The sequence below is a fragment of the Cygnus atratus genome, chromosome 14 (genome assembly GCF_013377495.2).
Source record: "Cygnus atratus isolate AKBS03 ecotype Queensland, Australia chromosome 14, CAtr_DNAZoo_HiC_assembly, whole genome shotgun sequence".
In the NCBI taxonomy this organism is placed as follows: domain Eukaryota; kingdom Metazoa; phylum Chordata; class Aves; order Anseriformes; family Anatidae; genus Cygnus; species Cygnus atratus.
Genome location: NC_066375.1, coordinates 8,116,128 through 8,132,386, shown reverse-complemented (window position 1 = coordinate 8,132,386; position 16,259 = coordinate 8,116,128). Strand labels below are relative to the sequence as shown.

The following is a 16,259-nucleotide window of genomic DNA, read 5'->3' as shown; positions in this document are numbered from 1 at the left end:
GCAGCTGTGTTTATTAAATCAACACCTGTAAGCCAGTGACTTAGCACAGAAACTAAGCAACAACAGTCAGTTAGCTCTTGTGTGGGTAACTTCTCCCCAGGGGCATGCTTTATGCTGAAATTCATTAGACAAATGGAAAATATAATGCTCCGAGTATCCTATTAGGGACAGCTGTGTGCACAAACAAAATAATAACTGAATGTAGGAGGTCTGCGAGTGTGTTTGTGTATGGGCAAACGTACGTACGCAGGGTTTACAGTCATTGTATGGCCATGCCCATACATTCTATGTGAGGTTCACTATCATGTAGTGAATGTATGCATGTGAAACTCACTTCCAACTTCAGATGCATCAACAATGTGTCTAATTTAAAGGCTCTAGAGTATAGTTTTCCCAATTGCTTGGAAAATTCAAGGCTCAAAACTTTTGGATCCCTTAGTAGCTGTAACATAATGTGCTTTCAGCCCACAGCTTCATTTAAGAGGCAGAGCAAGGTAACCCTGTCATCCTGTTTGGTTGTGCTTGGTTAGAAGCCAGCTGCCCGGCAGCCTAAGGCCATCTGGTCTTCATTGAAACTTGATAGTTGAAAAGCTACAGCTTGAAAACCACTAATCCCCTGCACAAATATTATAAGCAATAGCAGCAGCCCCTGCGCACCCTCCCTGTGTCGGAGAGGGAGAGGTCTTTGCACACCAGGAGGTAGTCGTGGTTTTGCCATCAGTCCTTTGTCTCAGGCAGGGATGCTGCGGGCTGAGGTGTGGTGGGGCCTCCTGCCAGGTCTATAAGGTTTCTCCTGCTCTGCATCACGCAGCCATTAGATTGTACTATCACTGTGCTAACTCCAAAGCAGAGACCTCAAGCTGGACAGCTGCATATCCAGTCTGCTGTCTCTGACTTCTCAAAAATTAAAAACCCAAGAGGTCCGAAGGACCTGTGGCCATGCTCAGAAGCTCAGGCCCCGTGAAGTGAATACAAGCATTCTTTCTGCTTTCAGGTCGGGTATCTCTCCAGGCTGACAACTCAAAACTCTTTCTTTCTTGTGTAGGACGTTTCTAGGCCGCAGCCACCCCAAAGAGCTTTGCCAGCCAACCCAGTCCCGAACAGAATCAGAGCAAGGCCCGGGGATGGCCCTGCCCTCCCGCTGCCTCCTGCCCGCCCCAGGACCCCGGGACAGCTGCAGCCTGCGGGGCAGGTGGGCACTGAGCGTGGAGACAAGGCCGCGGCCCCTCACTGACAGGACGCGGTCTGACTGTTGGGGGAGTAACACCGCTCTCATGCTGTAAAACACCTCTGTACACAGCCCCAGTGGATGGTGGTGGAAAGGCTGTTGGGTTGCTTGGCTTTGTTGCAGGGGCCTCTGTTTTCACCTAGTACTTATGGAGCATTTATTGTGTCAAACAATATGCCTGATCCTAAATCCTGCAGCAAAATTGACTGATCCTAAAAGGGATCAGGTTGCAAGAACTGCTCGGTGCAGGCAGTATAAGCAGCCATGCCACGTTCTGGAACAACTGATTCGGTTCTCCACATCCCTGGGCACTTCCTCAGATAAAGTTTTCATGTGAGCAGGGCTGAGCACTGAGGGAGTCAAGGTGTGTGATGCAAAATAGTTAGTGAAGAGCAGCAACACAGGAAGGTCCAGACAAGGCTTGAGGACCCATCTAAGGGTCAGGACATTCTCCAGCCACTCTGATATGCTTTCTCTGAGGAATGTTTACCAAAATTGTCTTTAATAAGAACAATTAATAAGGGACTTTGTACTGCTGAGTTCAGCTCCAGCAATCTGGACCCCTTAAGGCGAAACTCCTCCACTCCACACACCACAGGTTCAGCCTCCAGCCTGAACCATAATTGAGGCCGGCTGTTAAAGTGACAAATCCTGTGCGAACATCATCGTGCTATGGGCAGAGAGCAGCAAAGTTTCCTACATGACCCATTAGGGTGAATGTGCAGTGTTGAATGGGGACAGCCTTCCCCAGCCTGCTGTAGCAGCAGCTCAGGAAAGCATTTTCTGTTTCATCAGTGCTCACTCCTCTCTTTTCCCTATTTTCTGTCTCATCCAGAATACCAGTGTTGGGACAGCTGGAGCAGCAAACTTCTTGAGAGTGGGACAGTCGGGCTTCCGTGTGCACCCATGAACCAATCTGTTCCCAGCTGACTCTAGCCTTCACAAGGGACTGGATGGCCTTCGTCACCCAAAAAAAAACCAACAAAAAAAACCACAGTCAAGGGCCGGAGATGATTTCTCAGTTCCTCTCCCTTGGTTTCATCTGTTTCCTATGTGACTCAACAAGCTGCAGTCAGGCTTGGCAGGAGTGTGCCCAGGAACTGAGCCGGTGCACGCCAAGCTGAACCCCTCCCTATCTGCTAATAGCCTTTTCCATATAGGGATGACTTGTTTATACAGTATTTATATATTATTGTGCAATATCCAATGCAGGGATGGGGCAATGCGGGCTTCAGGTGGTTTTAGCAGTTATTTAAGTGTTTTCAGGCACTGCAGGTGATGGCCTTGATGGGCTTTCATGTAGGAACAAGCCCTGTTCGCTTTCTCAGCCCATCCAAGCAGCTGCAGAAGCATATGTTGGTGCTATAGAGAAACCATTGCCTCTTGGGAGACCAGGAGGCAGCTGTTGATAACTTTCTTCAATTTATTCACAGTTTACAGTGGCTGGCAAACTGGGCCGCAACAGAGAGCAAACCATGGGAATATTCCTGGTTAAAATCATTTGAGTCACTGTGGATTCTGGTTAGCTTTAATAGAGTGGATTAATTATTTCCCCGTAAAACCATCTTCAGCATGGGCTTCGCAGCCTGTCTGTCCTCCAGCACTTGCTCATCTTGTCTCAGTGCTGTAGGACCTGACAGCATCAGCAACGTGGCTCATGCACTCTCATCCGTGTCATTGGGACACAACAAGGTACGACAGGGACACACTCCAGCCAAGACATGGAGCAAATGGCCAGAAGGAAGCACAGCAAAAGCAGTGCTGAAACCTCCTCTCCACCATGCGGTACCACAGATAATCAGTAGACACTTTTGCATGCGTCTTTTCAGGATTTTGGTCTGTGCTGAGCAGTAATTCAGCACAGGCTGTCTGCTCCCATACCAGTGAGAAATCTACCTTAATGTTGCCCAGGTGGTAAGACAGCAGAAATATTAATATAACACATGGTGCTTTTTTAGCACAGCTTATTTACTCCAAGGATTTTTCTCAAGGACTCAGATGGAGAGAGCTGTCCATGTGCACTTTAAGCAGCTGATGGTTCTGACTCTGAGGACCCTCCCTTCTGAATTTGATTTTTTCTCCTAATTGTTTGGGCTTTTGTACATTTTTTTCTTCAGGATTTTAAATTAAGACCTTTTGTTATGCCATTTTTTCCTTTTTTTTTTCTTTTTTTTCTTTTTTCCTTTATTTCCTAGGAGAACACAATGAGTTCTGGACCTATGGTTGCAATAATATTGTGTTGTGTGTGATTTTGTTATGGACAACTCTTCAAACAGTGTGCTTGCTGCTGCACATGTGAGAAATTGTATTATTGGCTTAAAGAAAAAAAAATGTTGTTCTGTTTACCAAAGCTCTACTGATGGGGGGGAGGGAAAGGGGAGAAGAACCAACAGCAACAGACAAAGCCTGAGCACTCATTAAGTTATTTGTGGCAGTATATCTGTAGGATGACTGAAACCACACCATTTTTTGCAACTTTACTACCTCTTTCTTCACAAGGAAACAGTATACAGGGTGTATCTTGAATTTCTAGTTGACTATTCCTTATCTTGATCGTTTTGGACTTTTTCTTACCTTCTGTATGCCTGCAAAACAAAGCAACCTAAATTACTCCTCTCTGAAATAATGGCTGTCAGGTGAAAGATTTTACCTTTCTAACCTTTATATTATGTCTTTTTCTATAGTTGGGGTATTCTACATGTGAACAACCTATATTCAAACCCCCAGATTTGTTGTTTACTGCTCACAGGTGGAGACCCAGCCATCTTATCTAAGCTGGGTGCATACAGTGTCTGCTGTAGTACAGATTCAACCAGAACTGGATTTTTTTAACTGCAGACAACGGTATATTTCTGCTACAGCCCCTGATCTTTATCAAATGACCACCAAAAATCAGTAAGAATATTTTTACTGCATTCCATGTGAGCATGGGGTCAAGCTTCTAAGAAATGTCCCCATACACACACAACTCAGAGAACAACTAGAGATGACCAAACCCTGATGGAAACCTTTGTTACTGGAATATCCTGAAGTCACTAAAAGGTATTTTTAAAGTCCTTTCAAATTTTCATGTGTTCCAGATGAATGAATAATAACAGGGGAACTGCAGGAGGAGTAAAAGATGCAAAAATATGATTATTTTTTTAAAGGCAATGTTACTTGGAAGAACACGTACAAAAATACATCTCACTTTTTCCTATATCTACACAGCAAAGGTTTACAATAATGCTCTCTGTGCATCTATGCAAATACTTGAAGAATGCAACTCATTGTGCCTTTTGCCTAGTTTTTAATAAATTTGTCAGTTGTCATTAACAAATGTTCTGTCACTGTGATGTTTTTTAACACCGCTTCAGTCCTTCATTTTAAATGTGGCTTTTGTCCAGAGATGGCAGGATTTCTTGAGGAATAGTATTCCTAAAATGTATTTCTAGGTACCGCGAGCAATGAGTCCTATCTGCAGTCTATTTCTAAAATAAAATGCATAAAGCATTACACCAATTAAGATGCTAAAATTAAAGCTAGAGTGAATTACTTAGATTATTTTCTGCGACCAAAGGAGGGCGCTGCTGGTTTACTCTGCCCAAGATGCTCTATCTGCTTTGCTCAGTTTTCCTTCAGCTTGTTCATCCTTCGGGGCTATACCAGTAAGATCAGCGAAATCATTAACATCTCTCAGATCCACCTTCAAGGGTTTTTGAAAAAGTCTTTATTTCCCTTTACACCTTCAAAAAAAAAAAGTACTGAAATGTTATTAAAATGAGCTTGTATCTTTCTCCCCACCCTAACCACAAGTCACATTTCTTCAGTGACATCCAGACCAGCTAAAATCAGGTCAGCAGCATCCTCCAGACTGTGTAAACCCGGCACACTTGGATTAGGTTTTTCTGCTCCTGTTTTGGGATCTGCTGTGAGAAAATGGTCTCCCAGTTCTATGGGACCTAGCAGCAAAATGGGAGAAACTTTCAAATGCAATATATTTTTTTTCCTTTTCCGCTTCCAAGCTCAAAATGTTATTTCTCCCATCCCTTCATCCCCACAACTAGTACAAATACAAGAGGGGGAGGGGGAGTTGGAAGTGAGCGGAGAGCAGGAGTTCACATAACACTTAAATCAGATTCACAGAGATGGAGGGGGTGGATGGGACCACTCTAGGATAAACTGCAGCTCGACAGCTCTGCAGAGCATCACCCACCTAGGCTTGTTTGGCTTTTAAGGTGCAGCTCAGACCTCCCTCTAAACAAAAACAACTTTTCAGCTTAAATGATAGCAGGACAGGTCACAGGAAAGCTGAAAAGCAACAGTAAATACCACCTCTCAAAGAGCTGGGGGGGTTCTCCGAGGTTAAGATATTTATTAAGAAAAACAACCTTAAAATTTACACCTGTTGGATCTTTCAGGCTGAAAAGATTTTTTCATTGACCCCCCCCCAAAAAAATCCTGCAGAAGGTGTTCTCCTGATATGGGTTTTATCTGCCAGAGCTCTCCAGCCTGAGCAGGGGCTGCCTCTCACTCAGGTGAGGTCTGGATCAGGCCCTGTAGCTTCACCAACAGCATCAACACAGCCTAGGCACTACGGTTCCTAAGGGAAAAAAAAATCAGAGCAAACCACAACACATAAAACTAATTAACACTGTGCTGCAGGGAAACTCCTGCACCTCACCAAAAACGAAAGTGTAAAAAGATTTCTCTTCCATATGCCTGTATAAACACTTTATGGCTTGGGTCCTGCTGGTGAACACGTATTCCAAAATTCACCATATTTTGCCAATATTCACCAATAGTCTGAGTTCATATTTGCAGAGTAAGTAATTAAACATGGATGAACAGAATCTGAATAGCAGGAGTACATCCTTCAGTCCTTTTCCTTCACCTCCGTTTGAGATACTGTTGTGTATTTTGGAGTTCATGCGAGTGTCTAGAAAGGAAAAAAAAAACAGAAAAACACTAATCAATGAATTAATCAGGGTCTAGAAATAAACACATCAATGGTATCGCCACCCAGGGGAAGGAGTGCAGAGCAAGCATTAGCCCTGACAACAATAAGAGATGGGAAGGGGCATCGAAGAGGGTCTTTGTCCCAGGAGCATCTCATTTCAAGAAGATTTTCATTTTCAATGGCTGTGCATATTAAAGCCTGGTGACAATTAAGCATACCCCATGACAAAGATGCAGTCTAAAACCCAGTGAAAGACTTGGCTTGACCCTGCCAAACTGTGGATAAGACACTGCTGGTTTTAGCCTTTGCTGTTCCTTTTTTAAATTGTTCAACAGCCTCTGGAATACTGACATCAACCCATTCAGAGTAGTTTTCACCCAACCTTCAAACCCTTGAATACAAAGTGCTAGGTATAAATCATGAATACTTTAGGTTTATCCTCTGGAGCGATGCTGGAGTTGTCCACCTCTATCAGGATGTTCTTGTCATCTCGAGTGACTGGTGCCTGCTGCTCGTTCTGGAGGATCTGTGGCAGATTCCCCAAACTGACATCCATGTCTTTGAAGGCATGGAGTAAAAAAAACTCCCAAAATGATGGTGAGGAAGCCACAAACTGTCCCAATGATGTCCACTACGGTCATGGTGACCCATTCCTTAAAGAGGATAATGGAAGTTGTGATGACGATGGTGGTGAACAGCACATAGTAGATGGGAAACACCAGCGAGGTGTTAAAAATGTCTAGAGACTTATTGAGGTAGTTAATTTGGGTAGTGATGGACGCTACCAGCGTGATGACCAAGATCCATGTCAGTGGGTGCTGCAGCACAGGCTGGTCAGCAAAGAAGCCCTTGATGGCAATACCCAGGCCCTTGACTGAGGACACGGAGAAGGCACCAATCACGGAGCAGATGGTGAGGTAGATGAGGATGTTGCTCTGGCCATAGCGGGGTGCAAGGTAGAAGATCAGGAGGAAGCACACAGCCAAGAGGATCGCAGCATAAGCAAGGAAACCTGAATGGAGGAAAGAAACAACAACTCAAATCTGGGTAGTAGGCATGGGGCCCTGAGCAGTACCTACTGCCAAACCCTGAGAAAGAAAATACAACCTCCTATGTACCTGGCTCTTTCAGCTTAGACAACATTTCATCCAGAGTGGTGACCTCCTCGTCCTCTGGGGCATGTATCACCATCATGGTACTGCCCACAAGGCTCAGCATGCAGCCCAGCTTTCCCAGCAGGTTGAGCCGCTCTCCAAGCAAATACGAAGACAGGATGGCACTGCACGGGACAGAAAAACAAGGTCTGCTGGTGCTTTAAAGTCCTTAGAGCTATAATAATGTAAAAGACATGATACAAGGACACGGATTTGTAATAATTTTGTTGGATTGCAATATATTAACACACATTCACACTGCATCTGAACTTGCAGAGATGCAGCTCTGCAGATCGTGGCTCACATATCAGCAAGGTGAAGAAATACTGAATGTGTTAGCACATCCTCAGAGACATTTTCAGGGTTTCCACATTCACTTGTGAGCTGTTGGGCACTGTGAAGATTTTAGTGCCCAAAGAAGTGAATTCAAGGACTATTGCAATAGAGAGAAAAAAAAATAACCACAAAAGAGCTATGTTAATTTTAACTTGATATCAGAAATATTAAGCCCGGAGAAACATGAACATTATGGGACTTTCAATATGTCTGCAAAAAACATCTAGCTGTTTTCTATAAAAGTGAAACACTCCGGGACAAGACACCACAGCAGTCCTAACTCTCAATTTGCTTATGCATTTTACAGTAACTGTCCTTCTATAAGACCTTCGGTACTTGGAACCATTTTGACAATAGGCAGAAGTATGAAAACACAGTATCAGAGCACCTTAAAAGCCCAGTAAATAGAAGGCAAAAAAAGAAATACAGCTAAAACCAAGCTTAATATTTTTGACGCTTTCAGATTTTTAGTTCTGTTCATTACAAGAAAAAATATATATTATATATATCCTTTTAATGGTTAAAAAGCTAGGATAATGAAAGAAGTAACACTGATAGTTACAACAATTTAACTTGGAATTGTGTGCAGCTGCTAATCACAGCCACATGCAATATCTCAAGGGCATGCTACTTAATTCATTGTTTTCTGAATGATCCCCAAAAAGACAGCAACTGTTACTGTATTTTTTTGAAAACACCAAGACAATCTTTCCTTTAGGCAGAATAAGCCATATTAGCATATTTCAAGTCATTGTCTTAAAAGACAAGCAGGCAAATAAAAGATGTCCAACTGCAGGCCACCGTCACGTAAATCACCTTATGAGCACGCTCAGGGCTCCCAGAGGCGTGACAATAGTCGCAGGAGCAAAGGCATAGGCAGCAAAGTTGGCAGCTTCCCCTCCACCCACTAAACAAACACAAGAAAAACAAACACAAGAAAAACAAACACCAGTGAATTACAATATACTTTTTGTGTTTTCTCTTGTGGGCTTGCAAACTAGCAAGAGGTCTACTAGAGAGTGGGTTTTACGAGGGTGCTTCGTGCAGCCTCTAAACAGAGCCAGATGGTGGTGAAAACATCCCTGGTGCAAGTGATGCAAGCAGAGGGGCTGGGGTGGCGGTGCCAGGGCTGGGCCAAGTCACAGCTAACCCCTGTCAGCTCATTAAGGCCCCAAACCCAGCCACACAGCTAGAGCCCATCAGGGGCTTTAGCGAGTGGGTGGGCAGCTCTGGGAGCTGGGAGGGCACAGGCTGCTCCACCTATAAGTGTTCCCTCGGGGGCACAGGCACCCTTTGGCAGAGCTGCCCTTGTCAAGGAGGATGAGGACATTGGGAGCTGTGGCCTGTGGGGCCCCTTGAGCTGCTGTTGGGGTGAGAGCTAAGGAAGACTGCTCTGAAGAACCTTCTTGGGAGACCGTTGCTCTCTGCACAGCTCTGACTCAGGTTTGAAGGAATACTCTAATGTTACAGTGTGTGAAGAGGGCTTTGAGGCTTGTTCTAAGGGAAAACAACTTTCCTTTGTGAAGGGAGCTGCTACCAACACCTTGTTACCTCCCCTGTGCTGCAGCAACAACCTTTCCTGGTGACCTGAGGCACCAACAGGAGATGTTTGCCCTGTGCATGGTACACAGACGTGCCAGCCAGCTGCATTATTAAAACCTGGCTTTTCATGCTTTTGATGAGGTAAAACTGAGCTAAAAAATCCTACTGCAGCCCTTCTGCAAGGCTGGTGGATGGTGAGGGAGATACTGAGATGTCTGCTGCCTCTGCTCGTCTTGAGAGGCCCAGGGGAATACCAGCAATAAGGCCTCGTGCCACCAGATGCTGGACTCCTTCCACACCTGATGCACAGGGACAGACCCTGGAAAAGCTGCAAACCCAGGAAAACAGCTTCTACTTACTCGTTAACAAGCCAGCCCACCAGAGCCAGTCCTTCAGGTAGCCGTGGCCTCCATCTCCTGGGAAAGCAAAGCACACAGGTACGCAGAAGTTAACAATAACATTCTTCAGAGCAAGAGGTGACAAATGGCCCTCTGGAGAGGATAGGTTACAAGAAGTGTGACTAAAAAAATGTCCTGGAAGGACAGAAGCTACAGATATGCTATCCTGCATGGAAGTTACGCTGGGTCAAGGGATGAGCAGAAAGTGACACTTGGGGCAGGACAATGCCAATACAATAAAAGCAGCCTTTTAATCCTACATGGCAAAGGGAGGGGTATCCGCTGCCCCAAACCAACAGAGGTTATTAGCTTGGGGTGCAGTCACTGCCCTTCAGTCCTGGCGGCAGTGGTCAGCCTTACTGGTTCATCGTGGTGACTCTGCCCCCAGGTCCAGCAATGAACACCCCAGCTGAGGTCCTGCAGGCTGGTCGTGCTTCACCTTGGATGTCCCACTGACCTGCCCACCCTATTCCCTGGGAGAGGGGATTCTGGAGCAGAGGGATGAAGGACAGAGGGGGCTGCTGCACACTGGATGCCCCCCACCCAAAGGCTGCTCTCCAGGGAAGCTGCTGTGCTGCACCTCGCACTCCACTGGTTGCTGTGGATTCCTGCATATGGGCACTAAGGTAAGGCAATGAGTTTTTCTAAATCAAGCTCGAGTCGAGGTTATGGCTATGTGAAAGATGAAAGGAGAAAGCTGGCTGGTTGCTTTGTCTGAGGTTGTGGTAGTTCATGTAGCTGCATTATTGTGGTGAGGGCTCTGGGCATCCTGTCCCAAAAGTGCTCTGCTCCTTTGGCATGTTGTGTTGTGTCGTAGGGATTCAGTCTGAGTTGTCAGAAATTCCAGGGTTGTCTTTATGTGGAGTTGTTGCTTTGTGACTGTTTCTGATGACAACTGATTCCTGGCATTGAAGCTCAATGAAGGAAAATGTGCGTATAAATGAGAAAAAATGGTCATATTGTGTTGGAACTAACCCAGCTCTGGTCTTAAGCTACAAGTTGTTGTTTGATATGGTAGGAGCCTGAGCCTGTTAACGTTGTGAACTCTGGTTTTACTGGGTCAGAGATCCTGTGTGTTTGCTAAGTCCAGCCTTACAGGAGCATCAGTAACAGCACCGTTTGACCTGCATTGGAGAAATGGGATGCGCTCAGCGTGGCTGTGAAATACTGGCACTGAGATAAGGGGAAAGAAAGGGAAAGGGAGGATTAAGGTGTGGACAAGAAGAGTTTGAGACAGAAATATTTTTTTTGCTAGAATTCATCCTCTGTTTTCTCAACAAGTTCACTGATGCTGAAGTTCAAACATTGTTTTGGTATTCCTTAGAAATTGCTGTTTTGTTTTTTTTCCTGAAGAATTCTTTGTGGGCTGTGACTTTTGTCATCAATTCCTGGTAAAAAAAAAAAATCCTGGTAAAACATGCTGAAAAATAAGGGGAGAGGTTTGCTCTCATTTTACTAGCTTAGCTCTGTTGTGGGAGAAGCTGATGTGGGGAGGGAGGAGAGGAAAACTTGGCAGAACTGAAACAACACTGATATTTCATTGTGCGAATACAATGTTGAAAATCAAACCCATGTGAGTTTGGCATTTACATGTGGATGGCTTAATGTGTGGGATGGGGATGGGAGCAGACTTGGGACTGGACTATGGCTTAGGTGCTACTGGTGGCTTTGCTTGCCTATGGGTTGAATGTATGGTCATTTACATTTTCATGTATTTGTGTCCCTGTGTGGTGACAGTGATACCGGCTTCCTTTGTAAAATGACTTAAGAGCTGTTCCTGGACCAGAACTGGGAAGCAGTAGTATTTTAATTATCATTATTTTGTAGTTATGTAAGTAGGTCACCTGCCAGGTAGGACTTAAGCTGCTGCTAGAGCAAATGTTTGCAATGCTGATGGGTTGTGTCCAACTCCATGGTGCAATTCAGCTGTAGGCAGTGCTGCTCCACCATTCCCCATCCATACATATGCATACGAACACACACCTCACCCCAAGACCTTGGTGCTAGAAGAAAGTTATCAGTCAACATGCTGAGCAACATACCTCTGATGTATCGCTTCTGAAAACCACAAGCAAGGCTTATACAAATTGCAGGCGTGTAGTCCTGCATGAATAAATGGCTCCTGCTAATACAATTAAAGCACATGGGGATGCATTCTTGTCTCAGTGTCTTGGTGGTGAAGCCTCCTAATGCATCATTATAATGTATTTTGCTCTTATAGCAAAAGTGGGGTCATGAAGCTGTGCTGTTTTGCTCCAGACTGTGGCATGGTGACGATCTGCAGTATTTTGCAAAAAGAGCCCATTTCAAAGAGCTTTCAACTGTCTGCTTTGTCCTGGACCCACATTTTTCCATGTAAGAGCAGCAGTGGGCATGTATTGTTCTTCTGAGGGGTGCACAGCATGTGCATCGTGCTGTCTGTGGTGCAAGGCAGGGAATATTGCTTATAGCTGAGCCCTTCCAACACAAGGCTTTATAAAGTGGCTCCTCAGCTGCAGCACACCAGCAGTCTCTGGGTCCCATGCACAAAAATATATTCACAAAAGGTCTTATTTACAATGCTAATAAAAGGCTGATAAAGAGGTGTTGCCTTTGGAGTGCTGGGCTTTGGACAATGCGTGCAGTTCTGGGAGCAGCCAGACCTCCCCTTCCTGGCCCCACAAGAGCCTTACCTGCCCTGGTGCCTCCCTTCTCCACCAGCCGTAGCAGCCCCTTCTTCTTGAGGATGACGCTGCTTCCGATGAGGAAGCTGGAGAAGACAGCCAGGCCCAAGCCGATGTAGAATCCATAATTGCTTTCCAGCCGAGCTACCCAGGAGGTATCCGAAGTCCCATTGTCATGGACTGAGCCAGCGGGATCAGCACCACTGATCACCCGGCACACAACTTGGTGGGAAAGGCATGAAAGGGTGAGCAGAGACCCTGTGAGACCATGGAGATAAAACAGAATTATTGATGTGACCATCAAGTGTGCCTCTGTTAGCACTGGGACTGTCATGCTGTCACCATAACTGCACATACCCAGCTTCTTGACACCTCCAGCTCAAACTTAGGATGCCTCTATAATCTCTCAAGGAAATGGCAGGATTTTTGGTGGCAGATTTATGGAGCACAGTTCAAGTAGCTTGTTGATGCTGGATGTGCCTGCCAGCCCCACACCATGAACTGGGAGACCACGAGGACCACTCTAATCATGTAATGTGAATTTCTGAATATCCATACCAGAGCTTCTCTACAATTATGAGTTTGAACTATACCTTACCAGCACTCAACCTTGTTGATCCAAAGGCTTTGGTGCTTCCTGGTCACCTAACCCTGCATCTGCCAGCTTGCCTGCAGCTTAGTGCTTTGAGTTTAACATGGAGCACTGCCAGCATTTTGTAACTGCAAATTTGTCCTGGCTCTGTGTACTGAGCAGAGCCACGTGATTGCTCGTACGAGGACAACAGGCTCATCCTGGACCGAAGTTTCTTCTCTGTATTGCTTTACTGTGCAATGGGTTTATTCCACTTACTCGCAGGGTAGCTGCATGCTCATGAAGCACACCAAGTCCTGCTGGTGTGGAAGGGCTGAAAGCAGGCACAGTTCTCTGCTGTCCGTGCTGAAGGCACCGAGCCTGTCCCCAGCTGAGGTGTGTGGCTGTGTGGGTGGGAAAATTGCTGAGTTTCCTCCTACCCTCATGTTCCTACCACACCCAGCACATCTCCCTCCTGCAGTCTTAACTGGGTGTAGTAAAGGCGGTGTGACTGTGGTCTTCTGGAGTAAAGCAGCCATGTAGTGTCATAAAAAGCCTCTTTCTACTAAAAGACTGATTTTCTGCCTCAACACACGCTGGGATTACAGAGCAAGGATCTCTCTCAGCAGATGGAGGTGTGCCATGGCTAAACTGCTGACAGTGCTCCCTGAGTAGGGGTCCCACCTCTTTCTTAACCCAACAAAGTGCCTCAGATCTTCTGCAGCCTCCAGCCCCGTCCCCTGCACACAGAGCTCAGGATTTGGATTCAAATTTTTTTTTTTTCTAAGGGGAAGTTAGAAATTAGTTTCTAAAGAATTAGTTAGAATTAGTTTCCCTAACAGATTCACTTTTCTAATGGAAAAAAACATCCTTCATTGTGGGACAATTTCCTAGGGAAACACGGGGGCCAATTCTGCCTCAGCTGGGTGGAAGTCTCCAGTGTGCTACAGGGCACAGGGTGGTGGGACGGGGTTCGTTACCTCCCGGGTTAGGCACCCTCGAAGGGAAAAGACTCGAACGCGGTTTCTCTGCAGCTGCTGGGAGGCTGGCAGGGTGCTGCGTGGTGCTCGCAGCCCGGGCTCTGTGCTCCTTGTAAAGAAAGGGACTTTCCTCTGTCCTATGCAGGCTGCCCCTGCCCCGTAAAAATACCCAACCCCAAAAGTGAACCCCAGAGCCGGGGTGAGACCGCAGAGGGCTCAGCCCCCGGGTCTCGCCCCGCTCCCCCCCCCCCCCGCCCCGGGGTGCACCCACCGTTGCTGCAGCTGCCGTTCGCCCCCAGCCGCTCCATCTCCTCCGTCCTGCCCTCCGCAGGGCTCTCGGCATCCCCGAGCCGGCTCCTCCTCCGGCACGGGGCCGGCTTACAGCTCCGGGAGCCTCTTCCCATGCAAGCCACCGCCCCTAAAAGCCTCGCACCCCAGCCCGCTGCGGCTCGGGAGGGAGCCGGCTCTCCCCCGGAGCGTGGTTGTCCCCTCGGGTGCTCGGGATGGGGAGGAGTTGGAGGGGGAATGGGATGCGGGGTGGGGGGACCCCGTCTTGGGGTGCTGTGGGGCGTGGGTGCTCTGCGTGCTGAGAGCGGGGAACAAATTACGAGCAGGCAGGAAAAATTAAATCCTGAGTGGTGTCCGTGTTGAACACAGCTGCTCTTACTAAGGCTGTCGCAGGAGGTCTTGGGGTAGCAAGGGAACTTTTCAGAAAGTGTCCTGCTGCTTCAAGCTTCGGTGTTGATTGTTCCCTACTTAGTCCCATGGCTGTGCGCAGCAGTTTTTAGGACTGAAGGGCAAGGTTGGGGGGCTGAGAAACACGTTGCGGTGTAAGGAGGATGGGTATATCCTAACAGAGGTTCTGTGGCAGGTGCAGGGTTCCCCGCATCGTGTGCTCGCTGGGCAAAGCCATGCTCTCTGCTGGAGGTCAGGGCAGATTTTCCCTCATCTGACCTTCGAGTCAAAGAAAAGGCTGCCGGCAAAGGCACACCTGAAAAACAAACACCAACAAAAGACGAGTGTGCAGTGGCAAGGGCACTGTTGTGCTGTGAGGTGCTGAGCGCCACGAGGGCAGGACACAGTTTTACCAGCAGTGGCTGCGATTTAGGATTTTGCTGTCTCTGTGCTGAATCCCAGCCCTGAGAGTCAGCTTCAGCCCCGCTGGGATGGGTAGGGGCTCTCCTGCTGTACTCCTGGGGTTGTCCATCTGCACGTGTGGGCTCCTCCATCACTTGGGCTCATTTTACATCGCTTTGTGGCTATTCCATTGGCAGTTTAACTTCTCCATCAACTTCCTGTCCCTGCTCCTGCTGATAATATTGATGTGCGAACATTTCAGAGGCTGTTGCACTCCGATGTGCTTTACCTTCATCCTCACCCTCCTCTGCTGACGTCCTCCCTTCCCGTATTTGTGCGCAGTGACCGTGTGTACACAAACCTACTGCTGATACGAAAGCCCTTTCACTGCAGCAGGATCCAATCGCCAGATTTTGCTGTAGGTCAGTAGTGATAAGTAAAACCAATAGAAGCTGCCTAGTTTTCCTTCAGCAAGCCTGCATTTTTAGGTAGAAACTGTATATTTCATGAGGCAATCAAATGTAAGATCTGCAGTATTTAATGATTGAAAAATTGCTTTTTTTCACCATAAAATGCATTATCTGCACGTTACTAAGAAATTGCTCTCAGACCATCAAGCTGCAGCATTGCTGGCACCACGTGGATCCTTCACTCAGCACCTGATCGTATCTCTGTACAACTGTGTTTCCCCAGCAAATGTTGCAGCATTTTGTGAGTCATTTGGTTTTAATTGGGTCGGTTCATCAGCCACAAACCTGAGGGTGACTGAGGAAGATTGTACTGGCCAAATCCCATGTCCTGCCCTTCATCACAGGAGCACCTGATAATCAATCCAAACAGCATGGCAGTGATTTCTATGTTGGAAATTGAATGTATGTTGATTTATCAGTGATTTGAAAGCAACTTCTGCTGCTGTTATTTATTATGCAGGTGAAAGGCACCCTGAGCTAGACAGGGAAGGCAGGGTTTGGCCTTTATTTATAATTTTACCTGCTGATGCTGGTTATGAGCCACTCATGCAATATGTGAACGTGAAGCTGATGGCAGAAATGGAGGCGATGGCTGAGTGGGTCGAGCACTGTCCATGTCCTGTGTTCCCCTGCGTGCTGCTCCGCCCGTTGGCTCTGCACTGTGGGTCTCTCCCCTTGGCTGGACCTTGCCCAGTGTCCCCAGGGCTTGGGAGTCCTCACGGTGCTTTAGTTATGCCAGTTAAGGTGTGGCCAAAATCATTCCCAAGCCTCTGTGGGTGAGTGGTGTTGATACCTGTGCAGAGGAGAGCTCCTCACTATGCATAGAGCTTTAGACAAGTTAGGGAGGGAGCATATTTTTATGGCAGTGCTCTGGGCTTAAAATCTTTTTGGTGATGGTGTG

At 46.8% G+C, this 16,259-nt stretch overlaps 2 protein-coding genes across 2 annotated transcripts in view; one reads left to right on the top strand and one right to left on the bottom strand.

Moving 5' to 3' along the window:
* The window catches only part of ADAM19 (ADAM metallopeptidase domain 19), a 29,817-nt gene extending 27,679 nt beyond the window's left edge, over positions 1-2,138 (top strand). The window contains exons 22-23 of the mRNA XM_050713681.1: positions 1,046-1,192; positions 2,064-2,138. Coding sequence (XP_050569638.1) covers positions 1,046-1,192; positions 2,064-2,138 — 222 coding nt within the window. The remainder of the gene's footprint in view (positions 1-1,045; positions 1,193-2,063) is intronic.
* A 4,435-nt stretch (positions 2,139-6,573) lies between these two features.
* NIPAL4 (NIPA like domain containing 4) lies at positions 6,574-14,152 on the bottom strand. The gene is given in 7 exon segments (XM_035559616.2): positions 6,574-6,747; positions 6,749-7,179; positions 7,286-7,446; positions 8,474-8,564; positions 9,559-9,615; positions 12,270-12,518; positions 14,083-14,152. Coding segments are annotated over 7 exon segments (1,200 nt in total). The 5' UTR covers positions 14,120-14,152.
* Between the last annotated feature and the right edge of the window lie 2,107 nt (positions 14,153-16,259).